Consider the following 18,064-nt stretch of genomic DNA (forward strand, 5'->3'; position numbering starts at 1 on the left):
CTTCAGCAGATCCCACAGGAGATGGACGTGCCTCGTGCCACCTTGGGGCCATAGAAATGGTTTTGAGCCTCCCACTGCAGAACCTTGTCTGCTTAAGCAAAGCTGCTGAGAGCCAATCTCAACAGGGTGAAGCCTAGCAGGAAAGAAACTGGGATTTACATTTGTTATAATAATAATAATAATAATAATAATAATAATAATAATAATAATGGGTTAAAAGACTAAAGATTTTTCTTCCCTCTTCACCCGGTGGCCATGGGGACTGTAGGGCAGGGGCCATTCCTCTGTTCCCTGCTCTGGAAGAGGTTCCCTGTCTGCACATTCCCCACCATGCCCTACAGTCTGTTTTATGTTCTGTAGTGGAGAGTCCAAGCCGAGGCAGCCCTTACAGCAGCAAGGAATATGTAGTTGAGCCTGGGAGCTTGCCATGGGAAGTGAGAACAGGAGGGGCAACGACTACAGCTTCCACGAGGGCCAGGAACCCCCACTGGCTGCACCCCACTGATCCAATCTGAAACTGGAAATATCAGAGGAACGGTAATTTTCTGAAGGAAGGAAAACAAGATCCTGCTGATGCAGCATCTCTTTGGAAGTGCTGTGAGGAGCTGTCATGTAATGGTGTATTCTCTCTTACCCATGAGCCAGAGTGAAGCAAGAGCATGCTGCTGTGATAAAAATGAGATGGCTTGAGTCCTGCAGGAGGACAGGGCTTTATCCCACAGCCCTCTGAAGAGCCATGTACTTTAACAGCTCCCTGCCTAGCCAGAAGCATCCCCCTGGTGATGATTTCAGTGCTGTGTGGACATGGTGCTGCCTTCCCATGGCTGGTGTGTGGGGACCTGCACGGCCTCGCCATGGCTGGAGGCTGGCGAGACCACCTTCAGCTCAGCTGCAAGAGGGCCCAGCTCTGTGGCCAGTTGAGAAGGGCTCTTAAATTCCTTCTAGCACTGACTCATTCCAACCAGACAAGCCTGGGAGGCCTGGGGCAGCGCAGAAAAGCGGAGAGGCTCCTTGGGCCGAGAGCTGTGCGCTGAGGCCCTCTCCCCCCTCAGGGCGTGCAGAGGCCTCCATGAGGCCTGGCTGCTGCCTCGCGGCTCCGTCCCTGTCCCCGTGGCAGGGCTCTCACCTCGTCCGCCAGGAAGCGGAGCTTCTGCAGGAAGTTCTGCACCAGCTTCAGCTTGTCCTTCATGGTGTTCTTCTTCACCTGCGACCGCAGGGTCGTGGCTTGCTGGCCCATGTTCTCCTGCGGTTAAAGGAGAGCCCGGGACAGAACAAGGGGCGTGTAGGTTTTCACAGGATAAATTTGTAGCTTGGTGGTATGCAGCTGGCTACAGAAGCTGATGGCCTGTGCTGTGCCAGCTGGATAAGCCTCTGCTCTTTGTATTTCTCTTCTGGATGTCTATTTGCTTGTTTAACTCCCTTGTAAGGAGCTGGGCTACCAGCCCCAAATATTTAGGTTTTCTCTACTGCTGAAGCATCTGTGCTCTGCAGGGCTCCTAAAAATCCTCCTTGCCAGAGCCCTCAGCTGTTTGTGAACCCACGGGACACCTGGGACCCTTACCAGACCCAAGTGCTCTTGGGCTCCTCTGTTCAGAAACAACCCCCATCCCTCCATGCACAGAGAAACCAGAACACCCCAGGACCAAACTCCCCATTGCGCTGACAAGGTCTAGCTCTGTTCCCGAAACCTCCTCATTTCCCTGCCTGGCTGCATCACACTCACCAGCTCCCGCATGCAGGACTTGAGCCTCTCCCGGTCCAGCCTCGTGCGGGAAGCGTGGTGCTGGTCCTTGTCAGCCAACGTCACGAAGCGCCTACGGAAAGGGTCAGCAGCATGAATCCTGCGGGATCCTGATGGGTCCCTCAAGCAGTGTGGCTGCCTCTGTGCCACCAGGACTAGGGAGAAATGTCCTCAGTCTTTTTGCCCAAGCCACAAGGCAGCCAATATGGAGTGGCGCCAATGCAATGGAAGAAAAGGAAAGGAAGAAATCCTTTATTTTGAGGGTGGTGAGGCACTGAGCAGGCTGTCCCAAGGAGCTGTGGGTGCCCCATCCCTGGCAGTGCCCACGGCCAGGCTGGCTGGAATTATGGGATTATAATCCCGCTGGAATTATGGGATTCTACAGTCCTATGGCTGAAATGCTCTCCCATCCTCCAGAGGACGACCAGTCAAGGTGAGGTCACACTCCCAGTGCCACAGCCTTGCCCGTAGCCCTGCAGAGAGCAGGGGTGTGCAGCACACCGCCTTTGCCCATTTTTACTCACAGGCACCCACTGCTCAGCTCCTCCAGGACCCCTCGCAGCCGGCGCTCCGGGTGCGGCTTCTCCGTCTTGATCATCTCCTGCACGTCGTTGAGCCCTTCCTCCTGCAGCACAACGGGGGAAGCCGTGAGGGGGGCAGTGGGGTGGGGTCCGGCCCCACAGCAGCTCCACAGACAGCAGCCCCATTGGGGTGCTGCCAGAGGGAAGCATCTGCTCCTTTTCCAGACCTGATGTCCACGGGGCTAGGGTTTGGGGCAGTTTTGTATGGGGGAGATGGTTCTGGGTGGTGGGAATAGCTCCATTACCCCCAGTGAGAGTGGCTGAGCAAGGGCCACATTGTCTTGGCTGGACCTGGTAGGTTTTCTCTTTGTGGGTCCTATTTGGACCCCTCTACTCCACTGTCTGCTCTTGTGAGCCTCCACCTGCACTGCATTCAGCTCTGGGCCCCAGCGCCAGAAGGACACAGATATATTAAAACAAGTCCAGAGGAGGCCCCGAGGATGAGCAGAGGCTGGAGCCCCTCTGCTCTGGAGCCAGGCTGAGGGAGCTGGGGCGCTGGGCCTGGAGAGGAGAAGGCTCCGGGGAGACCTCCCAGCGGCCTGCCCATGCCTAAAGTCCACGAAGGCAAAGCCAACCCCCTCTTGCTGCCCTTGGTGGGGACCCCTGGGTCAAACTCACAGAAAATTCAATGATCCCCTGGGATTTGGACGTTCAAATCGAGCATTTCACATGGGGGAACTTTCCCCTTTCTGCACAAGTGGGTTACTGAGTCCTGCAGTTTGTCCCAGCTTTGTGGCAAGCTGCAGAGATGCTCGGGGAGCCTGGAAGTGCCTCATGGCCAACTCAAGCCCTGGCTGCCTCCCTCCCCGGCCCGCACTGACCAGCTTGTCTGCAATCTTGTCCATGATGTTGGCGTTATACAGCCTGCGGCGCTGGTCCTGCCACCAGCTCTTGATGTAGATGCAGGGCTTCTTCTCAAAGTAGGGCAGGTGGAAGTAGTTCCTGCGGGAGGAGGCAGAAGGGGCGCTCAGTGCCCCTGGCCAGCACCAAACCCTGTCCCCTGCCTCTCCCACGGAGGCAGAGCTGTGATGGGGAAGGGGCACATGGGGGGTCAGGCTGGGAGAAAGGGGGCTGACGTGAGCTGTGCCCTCAAGGACAGAGGCTCCAGCTCTCCCAGCACCCTTCCCTGCCCCAAACCCCATCCAGTCTGGCCATTGCCAGGAGGGAACCCCACTCTGTCCCCAGCCAGAGCCCACCCAAACATAAAGCTATTGCATAAAGCTACTAGCATTAAGCTACTGCAGATCTTGCAGGGGTCACCCTTAGTCCAAAACCAGCCTCAGCTCATCCTGCTGAAGCCATCGAGGGTATTTCCATCCAGAAGATGTCAGCAGAGCCCCATGCTCGAGCGAGAGGCTCCCGGCACACAGAGGCTGGAGGCTCTGAGGAAGGGAGCATGAGCAGCTGAGCCCAGGCTCTCCAAGTGTGTCCCCTCAGCGTTTGGTGTTCCCCCCCACAAGGAGCTGGTGAACAAGCGAGGGACCCCCAGGCAGACACCTTAACTGGAGGGCAAACAGCCCCAGTTCAACGTGGTTTGCTTTGTTTCCCATCTGAGTTCAGTCAGCCAATCAATTCTGATAAATAACATCTGTTTACTGGTAAAACACAGCTAAAATAATCCGCTGTAAGTACTTCTCATTAGGTTACATCCAATTAACTTGCCTGAGTACAAGTCCTTTACGTGCAGACCCGGGCTGGGGCTGAAGGCCAGCCCAGACGCACTAAGACATGGGCTGATCCCGCTCAGTTTGGGGTTTTCTGATCCAGCTGCTTGGGGCAGAAAGCACCAACCAGAATCCCACTTTGCAGCTGTCTGGATCTTGTCTGTACGTTAAGGTCATTGCTACCTGCACACTACATGGCAATTTATAAAGGAGGCGCAAAAGGTTGTCTTAATTTTGAAGCTGGGGAAACTGAGGCAGGCAGAGCAGAAGGAGTCTGTCTGCTGACAACCAGATGTGCATCCACAGACCAAAGGTGGGACCAAGTCTGGCTCCGTCAAGCACCAGCCAGTGGCCTGTCCACGACTGCAAGCAATGGGGATAGATAGACTGACCAAAAGAGATGCTGCAAACTAGGGAGAGAGAAGATTTTGTCTTTCATCCCAGTGTCCTGCCTAGCTCATTCTCAAGAACTTTTTCCAGTGTTTTTTATTTTCTTTTTTTTTTTTTCCCACCCTCCCCTCTCTGGGTGGCCGTGACCTTGTATAGCTTTTAAGATCCCATGTGATGAGAAAATGCAGCTTGTCCCAGCACAAATAACCCTCACTACTGAAATCCGTGCCTTATCTCTAGCTGGATATTGCCTGCCTCCACATGGTTCCTGTGACATTTTTCTGTCGTGCAGCTAAAGAGAGCAAAGAGGTGAAGCCCAGACCTCTCCCCATGATGTGCAGTGCCAAGGGTGGCGGTGCTCCTCGGGAACAACCTGGGTTTAGACTAGTTTCCTGAACGCATGGAACTTACGTGTACAGGAACGGACCTATTTTCTGAATGCTTTTTGAATCCACTGCTTAGCCTCATCCCAGTTTACCACAGGGTTAGAGCAATGGACAGCCACGAGTGTTGGGTGTACAGCTGGCCAAGTGGGGGAGACATGAATTCAACCCTTATTAGACATCAGAGAATCACAGAATAACAGAATGTCAGGGATTGGAAGGGACCTTGAAAGACCATCTAATCCAATCCCCCTGCTGGAGCAGGGAATGGTGTTCCCTACATACGGCACCTGTGGCCCTAGGCCTGCTAGGCCCCGTGACGGCCCCATGGACGCCCAGCACATGTGGGGACACCCATGGAGCCCATCTCTGCCCCCTTTTGTGGCCAGGCGGGCACGTCACCTGTCTGTGACCAGCGGCTTCATGGGCTGGGATGAGGAGACGGAGACCATCTCTCCGTCCTCGCCACCTTCATCCTCACTCGAGTTCTGCAGCAGCTCGGACTCCTCCTCGTCGCCATCCCCTCCTTCCTTCTTCCTCCGCAGGACGGGCTTGGCCATGCCGTCGATCTGGTTCCCATAATTACCTCGAGAATAAAATGTGAAACGAAGTCATGGGGCTGTAATTTATCGGGGGTTAAACGAGCTCAGTGACCTGCCTCTCATTCAGGCTGGGGATATTTTCTCTGCAGGACCCATGCGGGACAGCAGTGTTAAGCTCTCCAAAACCCTGCCCAGAAGCCACAAATTGATGGCAGATCTCCATCCCCTGCTCTCCATCCCTGCCCCCTGGCTGCTTTACCAGGGCCCTCAATCATCCCTGGTCCGTGTGCTCTGGCACGTGGTAGCATGGAAAAGGGGACAGCTGCTCTTGGCTCTGGATCCTGCATTCCCCCCTGTAAATGCTCCGAAACCACCCTCGCCGAAACCCAACCAACCTATCGTGACCTCGAAGTTGATGGGTTTGTCACCAATCTTCCTGTCGATCATGGTCGCTTCCAGGAAGGCTCCGAAGAGGAAGAACTCCTCCATCTTCCCAGTGCAGTTCTGCAGGGGAAATCCCAGGGATCGGGGTTCAGGCCAGCCCGAGGGACACCCCGTGCTGGGCAGAGGGGTGCATCACCTGGTACCTCTCAGCACCCCAGGGGCCCTCTGGAGGTGAGGTGCCACCACCTATGGGTTCTCGAGGAGACCCTGGGATGTCCCCCTCAGCCTGACCTACTTGAGGGGTCTCAGGCTCACTGCAGAGAGAGTTTAGTTGAAGATTTGAGCCTAATGTTTAAATGTGGTGGATAAACTGAGATCAGCCATCCCTCGTTTGTGAGGGACTGTCTAAGTGACACTCAGGAATATGAACCCGAGTTTGTTCTCCAAGTGAAATTACCAAACTACATCGAACCTGGATGGTCTCTCAGAACTGGAACGGCTTTATTTCCAGGTGGCTTAATTTCCCCTGGAGGTGAGCTGAGACCACTTAATTTCCAAAATACACTAAATGTGCACTGCCATCCGACTGCTCCACTTCTACTTCCCACACTTGGCTCCATGGATTGGCGTGTGTGGGCATCCAAGCCTGGATGTGCCCATTTACACAGGGCACGGGCAAAGGCCTTGCAGGCTTTAGACATCAGGACTAATGCCGTGGGACTTCCTTTTGTCAGGAAGCAGCAGTTTAATTTCTCTGAGCAGTTTCACCCTGCTAGAATTGGTTGGGAAATAGATTTCATAGAATCATATAATAGTATGGTTTGGGTTGGAAGGGACCTCAAAGACCATCCATTTCCAACCCTCTTCCATAGGCAGGGATGCCACCCGTGAGATCAGGTTGCCCAAAGCCCCCTCCAGCCTGGCCTTGAACACCTCCAGGGATGGGGCATCCACAGCTTCTCTGGGCAACCTGTGCCAGTGCCTCACCGCCCTCTGAGGGAAGAATTTCCTCCTAACATCTCATCTAAATCTCCCCTCTTGTAGTTTAAAACCACTCCCACTTGTCCTATCATTATCTGCCCAACTAAAAAGTTGCTCTTGGCTTCTGTTTTAACCCCACCTCCAAAGATGGGAGTGAGAACACTGGCATTAGGAGATGACTCTCATTGTCTCTAACTCCCATCATCTGAATGATCATAAAACCTGAAATCCTTGCAGGACTTGCTTTCATTATGCTGGGCGATCCAGAACATTTAGGGCAACGCTAAATGAGATCCTCAGTTTGTGATAACAGAGATAACTAACTGAAATAACTGAGATAACTCTTCACTCTTCAGCTCTGCACAGTTAGGGGAGACTTACATCAGCAACTGATGTGGCCTGCTCGACTTGCACCTCGGTGGAGCTGTTGATCTCCGGGTTGCTGGTGTCCAAGATCTCCACAGCAAGGCTCATCAGAAGCCTGGCCCGGAAGGAGACGCCCTCGCCCAGGCCCTCGTTCAGCTCCTGGTGCTCATCCATCAGGGTGTAGTTGCGAGTGGAGCCGTACATGTTCACCCACGCGGGGCCGAAGGTGGGCAGGTAGCCTGCAGCAGACCAGACGTGCACGTAGGGTGGGGGTGTGCAAGGAGGGCACGTCTGTGTCTCAGGGTGCAAACATGCTCATGGGTTGGCATCACTTTCCTGGTGTGTGTGCAGTGATGTGGACTTAAATATGCACGTAGAATCATAGAATCATAGAAACACAAGGTTGGAAAGGACCTATAAGATCATCTAGTGATGTGTGTGCATGGAAATGCCTTCTTGCAACTGCACGTGGAGACAGTTTTGCAGTGAAGGCAGTGATGGGCTCCGTGCAGTGCGCCAGCCCAAAAACAGGAGCGAGTCTCCCATGGGACAAGTCACACAATGGGAGAGTCAAGAAAAAGAGGACTCCCCCCTCAGCCCTTTTTCAAAACCCATCTTTGTTTTTGCATTGCTCCTGCCCACGTGTGCTGGTGTGTTCCTGGGTGTGTGGAAGTGGCAGCCTGTGAGATATTCACCCCTTCTTGGAAACACATTTTTTGGAAGGGCCAGCTGTTCCTGGGCGTCTTTGCCTTCAAGTGTTGGACTGGAGGCTTGTGATGGGGCTTGGTTCTCAAAAAGTGTGTGTCCAGTGACCTCGGAAGGCCGCTGCAGCGAGCTAAGGTCCCTCCAGCAGGGCACCACGAAGCAGCTACCTCCAGGGGTGGAAACAGAGCCTGAGCTATTGTGCTGCACCTCTGCCAAAGCGATATCTCGCCATCTGCACCCCGCTGTAGCATTACCTTTGTCTCCTTCATTAGAGATCTTCCGCAGGTCAATGAAATGGGTACCAATGGCCACGTCATTAACTTTGTCTGAGTCTCGAATCTGGACCTTTATCCGCTTGCACAAGGGGGGGAACATTTCTGTGAAGATTATCTGCTCATTCCAGAGAGGCTCGTAGCTGCTTTTTTGCACTGACGTCTTCCCCTGCCAAGCAGGACAAGAAAGGTGTTTGACATCTCTTGGGTGGTCTGAGCTCAAAACCCATCACAACTTGAATTCCTCCTTGCTAGCGACCGCCAAAACCCACATTTTGCCGTGTGGCTCCCCCTGTAACAGGCTCTTCTCCTCTACTGGGGCTGCTGCCACCCCATCCTAGTCTGCACAAGAGAGGGGAATGTCGTACGCAGCAAACACGGCGGCTTTTCCGTGCCTCCGTGTCATAGAATCACAGAATCATTTAGGTTGGAAGAGACCTCCAAGATCACCTGGTCCAACCTCTGACCTAACACTAACAAGTCCTCCACTAAACCGTATCACTAAGCCCTACACCTAAACGTCTCTTAAAGACCTCCAAGGATGGTGACTCAACCACTTCCCTGGGCAGCCCATTCCAATGCCTAACAACCCTTTCGATAAAGAAGTTTTTCCTAATATCCAACCTAACCTTCCCCTGGTGTCCTTGTGCCAAGACTGCTCCTGCTCACATCACCGCCCAGTACTGCATGCAGCTCCCTCACCTTCTGCCCCGCGAAGACCACCTGCACGTAGGGGTCTACCAAGTCCTTGTTCTCGCCAATGAGAGCCTTCTTCACGTTGGCCATGATGCTGGTGTTCATACGGGGCAGGCCCTCTGCTCGATAGATCTTGATGTAGAAACGAGCCCACTGCCTCTCCGGAGGGACCCCGTCTGGGAGGAGGAGGTTCCTGCAACGGCACAAATTGGGCTGGGCACAGCCCTTGAGTGGCCAGGTTGGGCAGGAGAGGCTAATGAAGGACGAGAAGCTGCCCCACTTTCTGAGCACCAGCTCGGGGAGGTGGAAAGAGGACTATTTCTGCAGCCCTGCATTTTATTGCTGTCCTGCCTCCACCCGTCCTCCTGTTTTGGGATAGGAAGGGATGGTTTTGTAAGCAAAATCCTAAAGGAGTCCCTTGAGGTGTCCCTGGGACAATCTGCGTCCCACCTAAGGGGTATAGTCATTATAGTCAGTGGAGTCTAGGGGACAATTAAACTTGGCCTAATTTAGATAAAGCAGGCCCTATTAAAGGGATGTTAGAAGAGCCTTTCCTTTATCGTGGTAGGAGGGATGATCATTTGGGGGTGAGACCTGAACTCCACCACATGCCTTTTATTGGCAGATCTTTTCCTTTTCTAGGAGAAGAAATGAGAGCCGTGGGGGATGATGTGAAGAAAATAATTTCTAGAGGAATTGCTGGACCTGTCCAAGAAATGGAGCTGTCCAAGAAAAAGTGACAAAATATCATAAATATAGCACAGAACTATGACCTATAACAGCTCAGGTGGTGCCTCCAGCCCCGGATCCCAGCAAGACAAGAAAGCTACACAGGCATTTTGCTCCTAGTCTGGGTTTCTGACCATGTGGTGAGAGGCTGAGAAGTGGATTTTAAATCCTGTGGATGCACATGGAGATATTTAATTAGCCTGAGACATTTGAGGCTAGAACTATGTTTTAAACTCTCCTGGTTTTTGTTTGTTTGTTTGGTTGTTGTTGTTTGTTTTGTTTGTTTGTTTGTTTTAATTTTGTTTTTTGTTTTTCTTTTCCTTCCACAGCATTTTAGGGGGTCTGCAGGGTCACAGGGTCCTGTTTTCTCTCTGAAAAATCAACTTATTCGGTCCCTCTGGTTTCATTGCACAAGGTAAGCATGGGCATAAGAGGGGTGATCTGGGAAGGCTGCTCTCTGCATCGTACAACCCAAGGTAAAGAGGCATGAATCCCGAGAACGGATGTGTGAAGCTGGCTCTGCAAATCCTTACCCTTCGATATCATCCTCGTCTGTCTCGTTGGCTTTGTGTGGAGTCTTGATGTTGTCACCCTTCCCTACGACGGCGATGTCACACTTCAGGTAACCTTTCAGCCCGGCGGTGAGATCCTCGGGGTCGGACAGGATGGCCCACTTGTGGTAGAACTGGTGCTCTGGAAGCCAGGGGACAAGACAGTCACTGTCGGAACGGAGCACAGCAGGAATTCGGACAGAACCTCCCAAAAAAATCATTAAAAGATCTGTCTCATGTTAAAGACAGAGAAACAACGGGATAAACTGTCTGTAGCGGGATGTAGCCTTGACCACTGGAAGTCTTTAAGGCCTAACGTGCCTTCTGGATGGTGTGAGACAGATTTCATCCTCATGTGGAGCAGGGAACTCCCTCTGTCCCCCCAGCACCATTTGCTGAGCACCCCTGAAGCGCAGGCACTGGAGGCTCCATTTACACCTGAGCTCTCAGGCTTATTTACAGAGGCAGACTGCTGCAATAGGCATGACATGGGAGCAAGGAAAAAAAATGCAGTGATCTTGGAGCTATCTTTTCCAAAGGGAAGTTGATGTGTTCAGCTCTGGCATGCTGCAAGCACCGGGCCCTCAGAGGGGCAATGCTCTGCTGCAGAGAGCAGGCATTTCATAGGTCCCCTGGGTGTGTGTTTGCTTTGTCAGTCCCCCAGGCAGGACCAGCACGACTCCCTGATTCAGGGACTGGGCTTTTCAGGCAGAAGTGTCCTGGAGAAACTGGCAGGGAGCGAGGCATGGACTGAATGAGCTTTCCAGGGACCCCTCTGGACCTCTTTTACACAATTCCCTAAACTAATCCCATCCGCGCCTGCTCTCACTGCCCGCGCTTAAGGACAGAATGCCAAAAGCATTCACTTCTCATTTATAGTTCTATAAAACAGGTTTCCCTGAAACAGATGTGCTATAAACGAGGCCCATAATTGTGCAGCAGATTTCAGGAGCGCTCGTTAGGCCCATCTGCACTAAGTCACTGCGGGCTTTATCATCAGCCAGCAACACAGCAGCAGCGCTAATCAACCTCTTTCTCTTTTTCATCGCACACTGAGCATCTCCCTTTCTTGGTTTAAATGTGAGACACAGAGGGCAAGATCCCAGGACCTCATCCCAGGACTTTGGGCTATTTGAAAGGTCAATGCCGTGCTTGCAAAGCTACCCTGGGCTTCTGCAGTGGGTCAGCAGAGAGCTGGCACATGCAGCGGTGCCACCTTATTCCGGGTAGGATATGCCACTTTCTCTGGAGGTGCCAAGTGCTCTTTCTCGGCTGCAGAGGGAGCCCAAGTGACTTGCTTATGTCTAGGACACTAATTAAGTGAGATTGGCATCACCCCAGGGAGCAGTGCCTGCCTGGCTGCCTTGCAAAGGCGTTTATTCAGGGGTGCAGGTAGGCACGCACGGCAGTCGCACACCGTGGCTACGTACCTGGCTGGGTATAAACGGTTCCAACATCCATCTTGAAGGAGCCTACCAACGTCCCACTGCGCAGGAGGTTTTTTGAGTGGATCACCTGGAAATCGAGAGGGGAAACCAAGTCAGAAGTTTGCCTATGCCCCGGCTCTTCCCAGAGGTGTTCAGTGTCAGGCAGGAAGGGAGCTGATGCATTTTCCTTGCTCGGTGCAGGACCTTAGTCTGTACTAGGACTCTAAGAGGCAGAGATGGGTTGGTAGCTCTTGCTTAGCAGCCTTGCAAGCCTGTATTAATTGGATTGAACAGAAGCAATGCAAATAAATTCATTTTTGCAACAAGGTGCAGTGCTCTAGCCACTATGGCAACAGGACACCAGGACACCAGGGCACCAGGACATTTACATGAAAGGTCTTTAGGATGATCAAAATTGGTGCCCTAATTCCCTTTGTGGGCGACATTGTACAACCGGTCTGTGCATGGGATGGATGTGGGGGCTCCTAGTTGGTGAGTCAAAACACCCACAGTCAGCCACGGAGGGCACAGCGGACACGGCAGCGGAGCTGTGTGGACCCAGCAATTGAAGGCCAGTGGCAGAGAGGGACCAGGGCTCAGCAAAAAAGGTGAGGCTTGTAGGGCCGAACACCTCGGCTCCTGTCAAGGACTTTACATCCATTCCCAGTGCATGAGCAAAATTGTGTCGTTTTCTTTAAAGCCTGGTAAAAAGGACAACACGACTGCGCTCACTCACGGACAGCTTGATGATCTTGTCGAACATGACGTCTGGGGGGACGTGGAAATCGAAGACGAAGTACTGAAAGGGAAAGGGCAGGCATGAGGGCAGGAGAGCAGCTCCTTTGGGGACGAAAGACAGCATTATGGTGCCCACTCCGCCAGGACAACCCCAGCCCCTGGCAGCATCTGCGGTCCGAGCAACCAGGAGGAAGAACCAACTGCTTGGAAAAACCGAGAAGAGGTCGGCACAGATCGCTTTGTACCACTTTGTAAAATGCCAGAGGGCAAAGGCTCCCTTTCTTTTTCTCTGTGGTTTGAGATTTCATCTTATTCTGACAAGAACTGACAGAAGAAAGAAACCCCGGGTGAAAATAAATCCCATTTAATTGACTATGTAGAAACAGGGGGTCTGTGAGCATCGCTGGGGGACAGACCCACCTCATTGTAATAAGGGCAGTTGGTCGATTCCTTCATGGACGTGTATTTCTTTTCCTCTCCGACCTCCACGCAGACCACGGGGTCCATGTTGAGCCCAACCAGCTGCCGGGCCTCGATGATGGTGACGCTGACCTGCGGAGAGGGATTCATGGGCCTTCCCCTCGCGAGGGCAGCATCAGATGCCGCTCCTTGACTCCCATCTCCACCTGGCTTTTGGTTTTGAAGCGTTTTCATCACAGTGTTGGCAGCTTTGGGGTTTCCTTGTCACACCAAGGACACCCAGCTGCTCGGACAAGCCTGAGAGCTGTGAGGTGGTGAGAGCAGGAGACCCAGGGCATCCCTGATCCTTCCTCCCCAGAGCACGGAGCATGGGTTTGCTTCCCACAAGGCGTAAAGTCCAGGGGATTTTGGGAGGAGAGGCTTGGTTGGTGACACCCCAGCTGGCTTAAGGTGCTTCCGCTAGAAAATGCAAAGGGTGCAGTGCTCCTGCAAGGCAGCTGAGAAAGGGTAACGGAGCCCCCTGAGGAAGAGGGCAAGGCTGCCTGGTGTTTGTCATAGAACAGAATAGAGAGCTCTACCATGTCATGGTCACTCTGCCCAAGACGGCTCCCTACCTCCACATCTCCCACCAGTCCTTAAAATCGGTGCACAAACCAACCCAGCACAATGGAGCTGAGGTGTAAACGCATCCCACGAACCCGTCATACTCCAGAAATGAGCCATCCCCCACAGACACTGTCCTGCGATCCTCTTGCTTGCAGGGGTGGAATAACCAGAACTTGTGTCCCTTCTGTCTCTTGGCTGCAATTCCTTCCCCCTCCTCTTTATGTTCTGGTTGCACCACTCCTGAACCGAGCACACTCACTGCCCACAAGCCTCACTGTTCGGTCTAGGTTCATTATGTGTCTAATTAAACCTCCTCCACATACATACTGCTCTAACTGCTTCTCCTGTTTGGTCTCATCTGGGATGCACAAGTGGATCTGGCAATGCCCTGCAATAAATCTCTAACAAAAATCATTGTTTCTGTCATTCCGAGATGTCCCCAGGAAGGTGTTGCTGTGCCGAGAGGCGAGGACATAAAGCGAAATTGCTGCCGAATCAGCGCGCCTCGGTGAAAATGAGGAGAGAAACCAATTTATGAATCACGCCGACACCAACTGGTAAAAAAAACGGGAGTAATATGGCTCATACGAGCCTTGGGAAACCAAATGTGTGTTCTTTTAGTGCTGGATTAAAGTGGCAGGAATGGAGCACTGCTGAAGAAGAGAGCAGCAGCCATGTCCCAACCTACCCGAGGAAATACAGCGATTTTCTGGCTGCTAACTGCCAGGATCTCCAGTCTTCAGTATGAACTGGCAGACTGAAAGGTCTTGGGAAGTAAGAGAAATGCCTTGGAGGTGGCCTGCTGCTATTACAGATTAATCTGGGCTTTCTGAGCTTCAGATTGGGCGATCGGATTCAGGATGGGGAGCCACACCAGCAAGTGACTTAATGCAGAACGTGTTGCTCTGCTATTGAAACTCCAGCTCATGGGAAGCCACACTGGTCCTTCCTCCTGGCCCCTGAGCTGTCCTGCGGGAAGTGGGGGACACGTGCCGGGATGAGGAGCTCCTGCTCCTCAGGCAGCGACTCTGCTGACATTCATGGTCCAAGAAGGTTCGAAATAAAAGCTCTCAGTCTGCCTCCTCCTCTCCTAAAAGCATCCAGCCGAGCATCCTCCCCTCTGAGAGCTGCGGACGCAGCGCTGTCGCCTACCTGGTAATCCATCGGCCTCCCGGCACTCGGCTCCATTTTGATGTCGGGCTTGGACCTTTGGGGGGGGCAGAGGGAACCGTCAGTCAACCAACAGATGGACTTGCTGCCAGCTGGGACAGAGCATGGGCAGCCCTGCAATCTGCAGGGAATCCCCGTGAATGTGAGGAACACAAACCCCAGGGTTGCAAGCCACCACGGCACATTCGTGCTCTTTTGTTGGACATTTCCAAAAAGCACTGCTTGCACAGGATGACATGATTTTTCCCTTACCCCCATGTGCCAGCGTGCCCCCCCTGCTTGCACAAGCTCACGTCTGGCCCTCACCTTTTATTTGAGACATTGGTGGTTACAGCCGTGACGGAGGCCAAGGAGATCGTGTCCGGGTCCAGCCCCCCTCCGAGCCTCATGGCTTTTCGGTCCAGGTCTTCTGCCTCCAGAACAGCGGGTTCATCTGCATAGGCACACGGAGACAAAAGAATGTCTCTTGTTGTTTCCACTCAGTGAATAATTAAAGGTGCAGAGAAAGGTAACCAATACGTCCTATCGACCTCACCCGATAACACAAAGAACAATGGGCGCCAGGTCAGCTCACAGGCAGCCCGGTCCAAAAAGGATTAAAAGGAGGTTTGCCTCATGTGACATATTATTCCACCCGGGGAACGTGCTGTATACGGCTTTGTGACAGCAGGAAGCTTTGGAAAACTGAGAAATGAGAAACAGCCCAGACTTCAAGGGGTAAAACAACACTGGAGCAAGCTGCAGAGCGAGCTACCAGGAGAGCAGCTGCAAGGGCAACCAGCTCTCCAGCTCAGGGGTGGTCGGGTCTTGAAAAACAGGAGAAAGGGGTCACGTCCCAGGTGGGTCAAACCCCCAAAGCCAACTGGCAATTGCAGACCCAGAGGTCTGCATTTCTGTTGAAAGAAGTTGCTGAGATGCTGAGCTTCCTTGTGTGGGGGTCACGTGCATGCAGTGCCTGCCCTCCTGCCTTTGCTCTGGGCCAGATACGAGCAGTTTCAGAGGCAACGAGCAAAGCAGGGACAGTCCCTGTCCTTTGAGTCAGACATCCCGGTGTAGGTGGTGGAACACAGCTTGGCTTGGTGGCACCACGGGGTAGCACCAAACCTGCTCTCGCAGCACGGGCGTTGCTCCTGAGGGACAGGTTTCCTGTCTCTACCAGCCTAGGCAGGCCCCCAGCTTGCTCCAGGGGCAAGGGGAATGGTTTTAAAATAAAAGAGGGGAGATTTAGATGAGGTGTTAGGAGGAAATTCATCAGTTAGAGGGTGGTGAGGCACTGGGAACAGGGTGCCCTGTGGGTGCCCCATCCCTGGCAGTGCCCAAGGCCAGGCTGGATGGGGCTGGGGGCAGCCTGGGCTGGTGGGAGGTGTCCCTGCCATGGCAGGGGGCTGGAATTAGGTGATCTTTAAGGTCCCTTCCAACCCAAACAGCTCCGTGGTTCTATAAATCTATGATTCCATGATTCTGTGGTTCCGTGACTCTGTGAATCACAAAACTGACGTGTTGTTCGTTTAGCACTGCAGTGTGGTCTGACAGCAGGAAACCCAGCGCATGTTGCCGTATAACCAAAGGAGGGAAGACAGCCACCCCGTCCCAACACCAGCTGGCAGGACCAGGGGTCTGACAGAGGTGGTATGAAGTGAGCAGAGCCCCTGCAAAGCGTGCAAAAGCCAGGGGCACGTGGATAGCTGGGGAAGAAGTTATTGCCGTGTACCAGCTGCCACCAGGTGCGGGGAGGTCACCAGAACCAGCGTCTAATGCAACGTTTCCTCCTTCCCCACAAGAACGCACTGCCCCAACTCTTGGCCATTGAAACCCAATATTCGATCTGGATGGAAACAGCAATGAATTTCCGATCGCTGCCCCTCGTGCGTCTCCAGGAAGGCGTCCGATTTCAGGCGGCCCCGCGGCGGCTGAGCCAGTCCTTTGCTCTGCTGATGCCTGTGCAAGCACCAAGGTGCAAGGGCAAAACTGTGCTTGGCATCGTCACATCTGTGAATTATCCCTAAAAAGAAGCTGGAGGCTGCCTGCGTGACCTCCAGGCTTTTCACCACCGTTGCACATTGCTGTCTGGCAAAGGGGTCGTTGGGGAACGCTCTCCATCAGGTCCCACTCCCCATTTCCCCACGGAGACCTTCCCTCCAGCTCTTCTCTCTGCACCAAGCACTCCCTGCCCCATCCCCGAGTTACAGACGGGCTGTGCCCAACGTTAGCCCCTTGTGGGGTCTCTCAGGTGCTTTCCTGGGGCGTGGGAGATGGTGGAAAAGCAGCACAGCAGGGAACACCCTCCTCCCGGCACCTACCTTGCTTCCGATGGTCATCCTTTGTGGGACGCGCCTTGCCGAGCTTCATGGCTGAAAATACTCCTTTCCCGGCTCTGAAAGGGAAAAAAAACAACAACAACAACAAAAAAAACCACATTGAATCCTGTGTTTTCAGTGCCATTGTTTGGGATTTGGATGTGAGAGCAGTAGGAGCTTTCCACAGGTCAAATCAAGAGAGGAATGTCAGCTGACAGAGCAGACACGGACAGCAGCAAACGAGGGCCGGCACGCCAGAGTCCCCATAAATGCACTGCCTCTGAGTCTTGGGTCTCACATTTTCTCAGAAATGCCCCACACTGAGATAAAGCACGAGGCTGGAGCACAGCAACAGCACCAGCAAACTCTTCCACCTGCCCCATGCCCCCACTCTCTGCTTGCCCCCGCTGCTCCCTTCCTCTCCTAACCCCTGTGCGATTGCTCCCTAGGGCAATTACCTAAAAAAATTGTTCACTAAAAATAACCAATTCTAACCACCTTGGTGTGAAAAATCAGTAACGTCTTTGGCTAGGTATGCAGCAAAGCCGGGGGGCCAGGGCTGAGCTCCCCGCCTGCTCTCTGGGCTGGGGTCAAATTCGCTCGGGAGGGTTTGGGCTGGATTGGCAAAGGTTTGCAACTTGCCTGCCAGTTGCTTTCCAAAAATGTTAATCACTTTAAGCCAAGCGTCAGAAGAAAAACTTCCCCTAGCTCCAAATGCTGTGGTGGGATGCTACCACAAGTGCTTCAGGCATCCGGACCTTATGTTACTTCCCCATTTCAACAGAAGCATCTCAGGAGTCTGAGATAAAATGTTTGGCTTCTGGAGCTCAAAATTCACCTTATTGTTAACATCCATTTACACCTCTCCCAGTTCAGAAGGAAACAAGCAGACTTTCAAGTAACTTTTTAAATGGATGCCTCCTGGGGTGTTTTCTCAGCTCACCACAGCCTCACGGACTGGGACCATTTAAATGAACTTAATTTCTAGTCCCTGGCTTGCTCTGGTACAGCACCAAATACTCTAACTTGCGTACAGCACAGTACTGCAGGGTGATAGAAAATGCCCTTAAAATGCAGCACTCGGCATGCGACAGGATTATCACAACACTGGCCAGACTGCTCTAAAATAGAGATTTAACCAAAGGTCAGAGATTGCTGAAGGCAACAACAGATTTGCAGACATTTTTGCGAGAACGTTCACTGTTACTTGGATGCAAGGCTGTGCTGCTGTTGCAAAGACTTGGGAGCTTCAGAGTTGCACAAGACTGGATGTAATGTGGATTTTTAGCCTCAAGAATCAGCTGAAAATCCCCAAAGTAGCCACAGCATCTGCAGAACTGGAACCGGCAGAAGCACAATCACACCGTGCGATAACTCCCTTCTAAATTAAAGAGTGAATTGCTGGAGAGATGCTTGGACTT

The 18,064-nt window shown here is 52.9% G+C and overlaps 1 protein-coding gene across 2 annotated transcripts in view; it reads right to left on the minus strand.

Moving 5' to 3' along the window:
• The window catches only part of OTOF (otoferlin), a 76,580-nt gene that overhangs the window by 17,361 nt on the left and 41,155 nt on the right, over nucleotides 1-18,064 (minus strand). For both annotated transcript variants that reach the window (XM_080584139.1, XM_080584140.1), the window contains 16 exons: nucleotides 16,647-16,720; nucleotides 14,653-14,779; nucleotides 14,329-14,383; nucleotides 12,571-12,702; nucleotides 12,149-12,211; nucleotides 11,416-11,500; nucleotides 9,968-10,127; nucleotides 8,712-8,898; nucleotides 7,992-8,178; nucleotides 7,048-7,271; nucleotides 5,697-5,805; nucleotides 5,162-5,345; nucleotides 3,144-3,264; nucleotides 2,266-2,366; nucleotides 1,724-1,814; nucleotides 1,127-1,243 (listed from right to left, as the gene is read on the minus strand). In XM_080584139.1, the coding sequence (XP_080440265.1) occupies nucleotides 1,127-1,243; nucleotides 1,724-1,814; nucleotides 2,266-2,366; nucleotides 3,144-3,264; nucleotides 5,162-5,345; nucleotides 5,697-5,805; nucleotides 7,048-7,271; nucleotides 7,992-8,178; nucleotides 8,712-8,898; nucleotides 9,968-10,127; nucleotides 11,416-11,500; nucleotides 12,149-12,211; nucleotides 12,571-12,702; nucleotides 14,329-14,383; nucleotides 14,653-14,779; nucleotides 16,647-16,720 (2,017 nt within the window). The remainder of the gene's footprint in view (nucleotides 1-1,126; nucleotides 1,244-1,723; nucleotides 1,815-2,265; nucleotides 2,367-3,143; nucleotides 3,265-5,161; nucleotides 5,346-5,696; nucleotides 5,806-7,047; nucleotides 7,272-7,991; nucleotides 8,179-8,711; nucleotides 8,899-9,967; nucleotides 10,128-11,415; nucleotides 11,501-12,148; nucleotides 12,212-12,570; nucleotides 12,703-14,328; nucleotides 14,384-14,652; nucleotides 14,780-16,646; nucleotides 16,721-18,064) is intronic.

Source organism: Anser brachyrhynchus (assembly GCF_964034855.1).
Source record: "Anser brachyrhynchus genome assembly, chromosome: 3".
Taxonomy (NCBI): Eukaryota; Metazoa; Chordata; class Aves; order Anseriformes; family Anatidae; genus Anser; species Anser brachyrhynchus.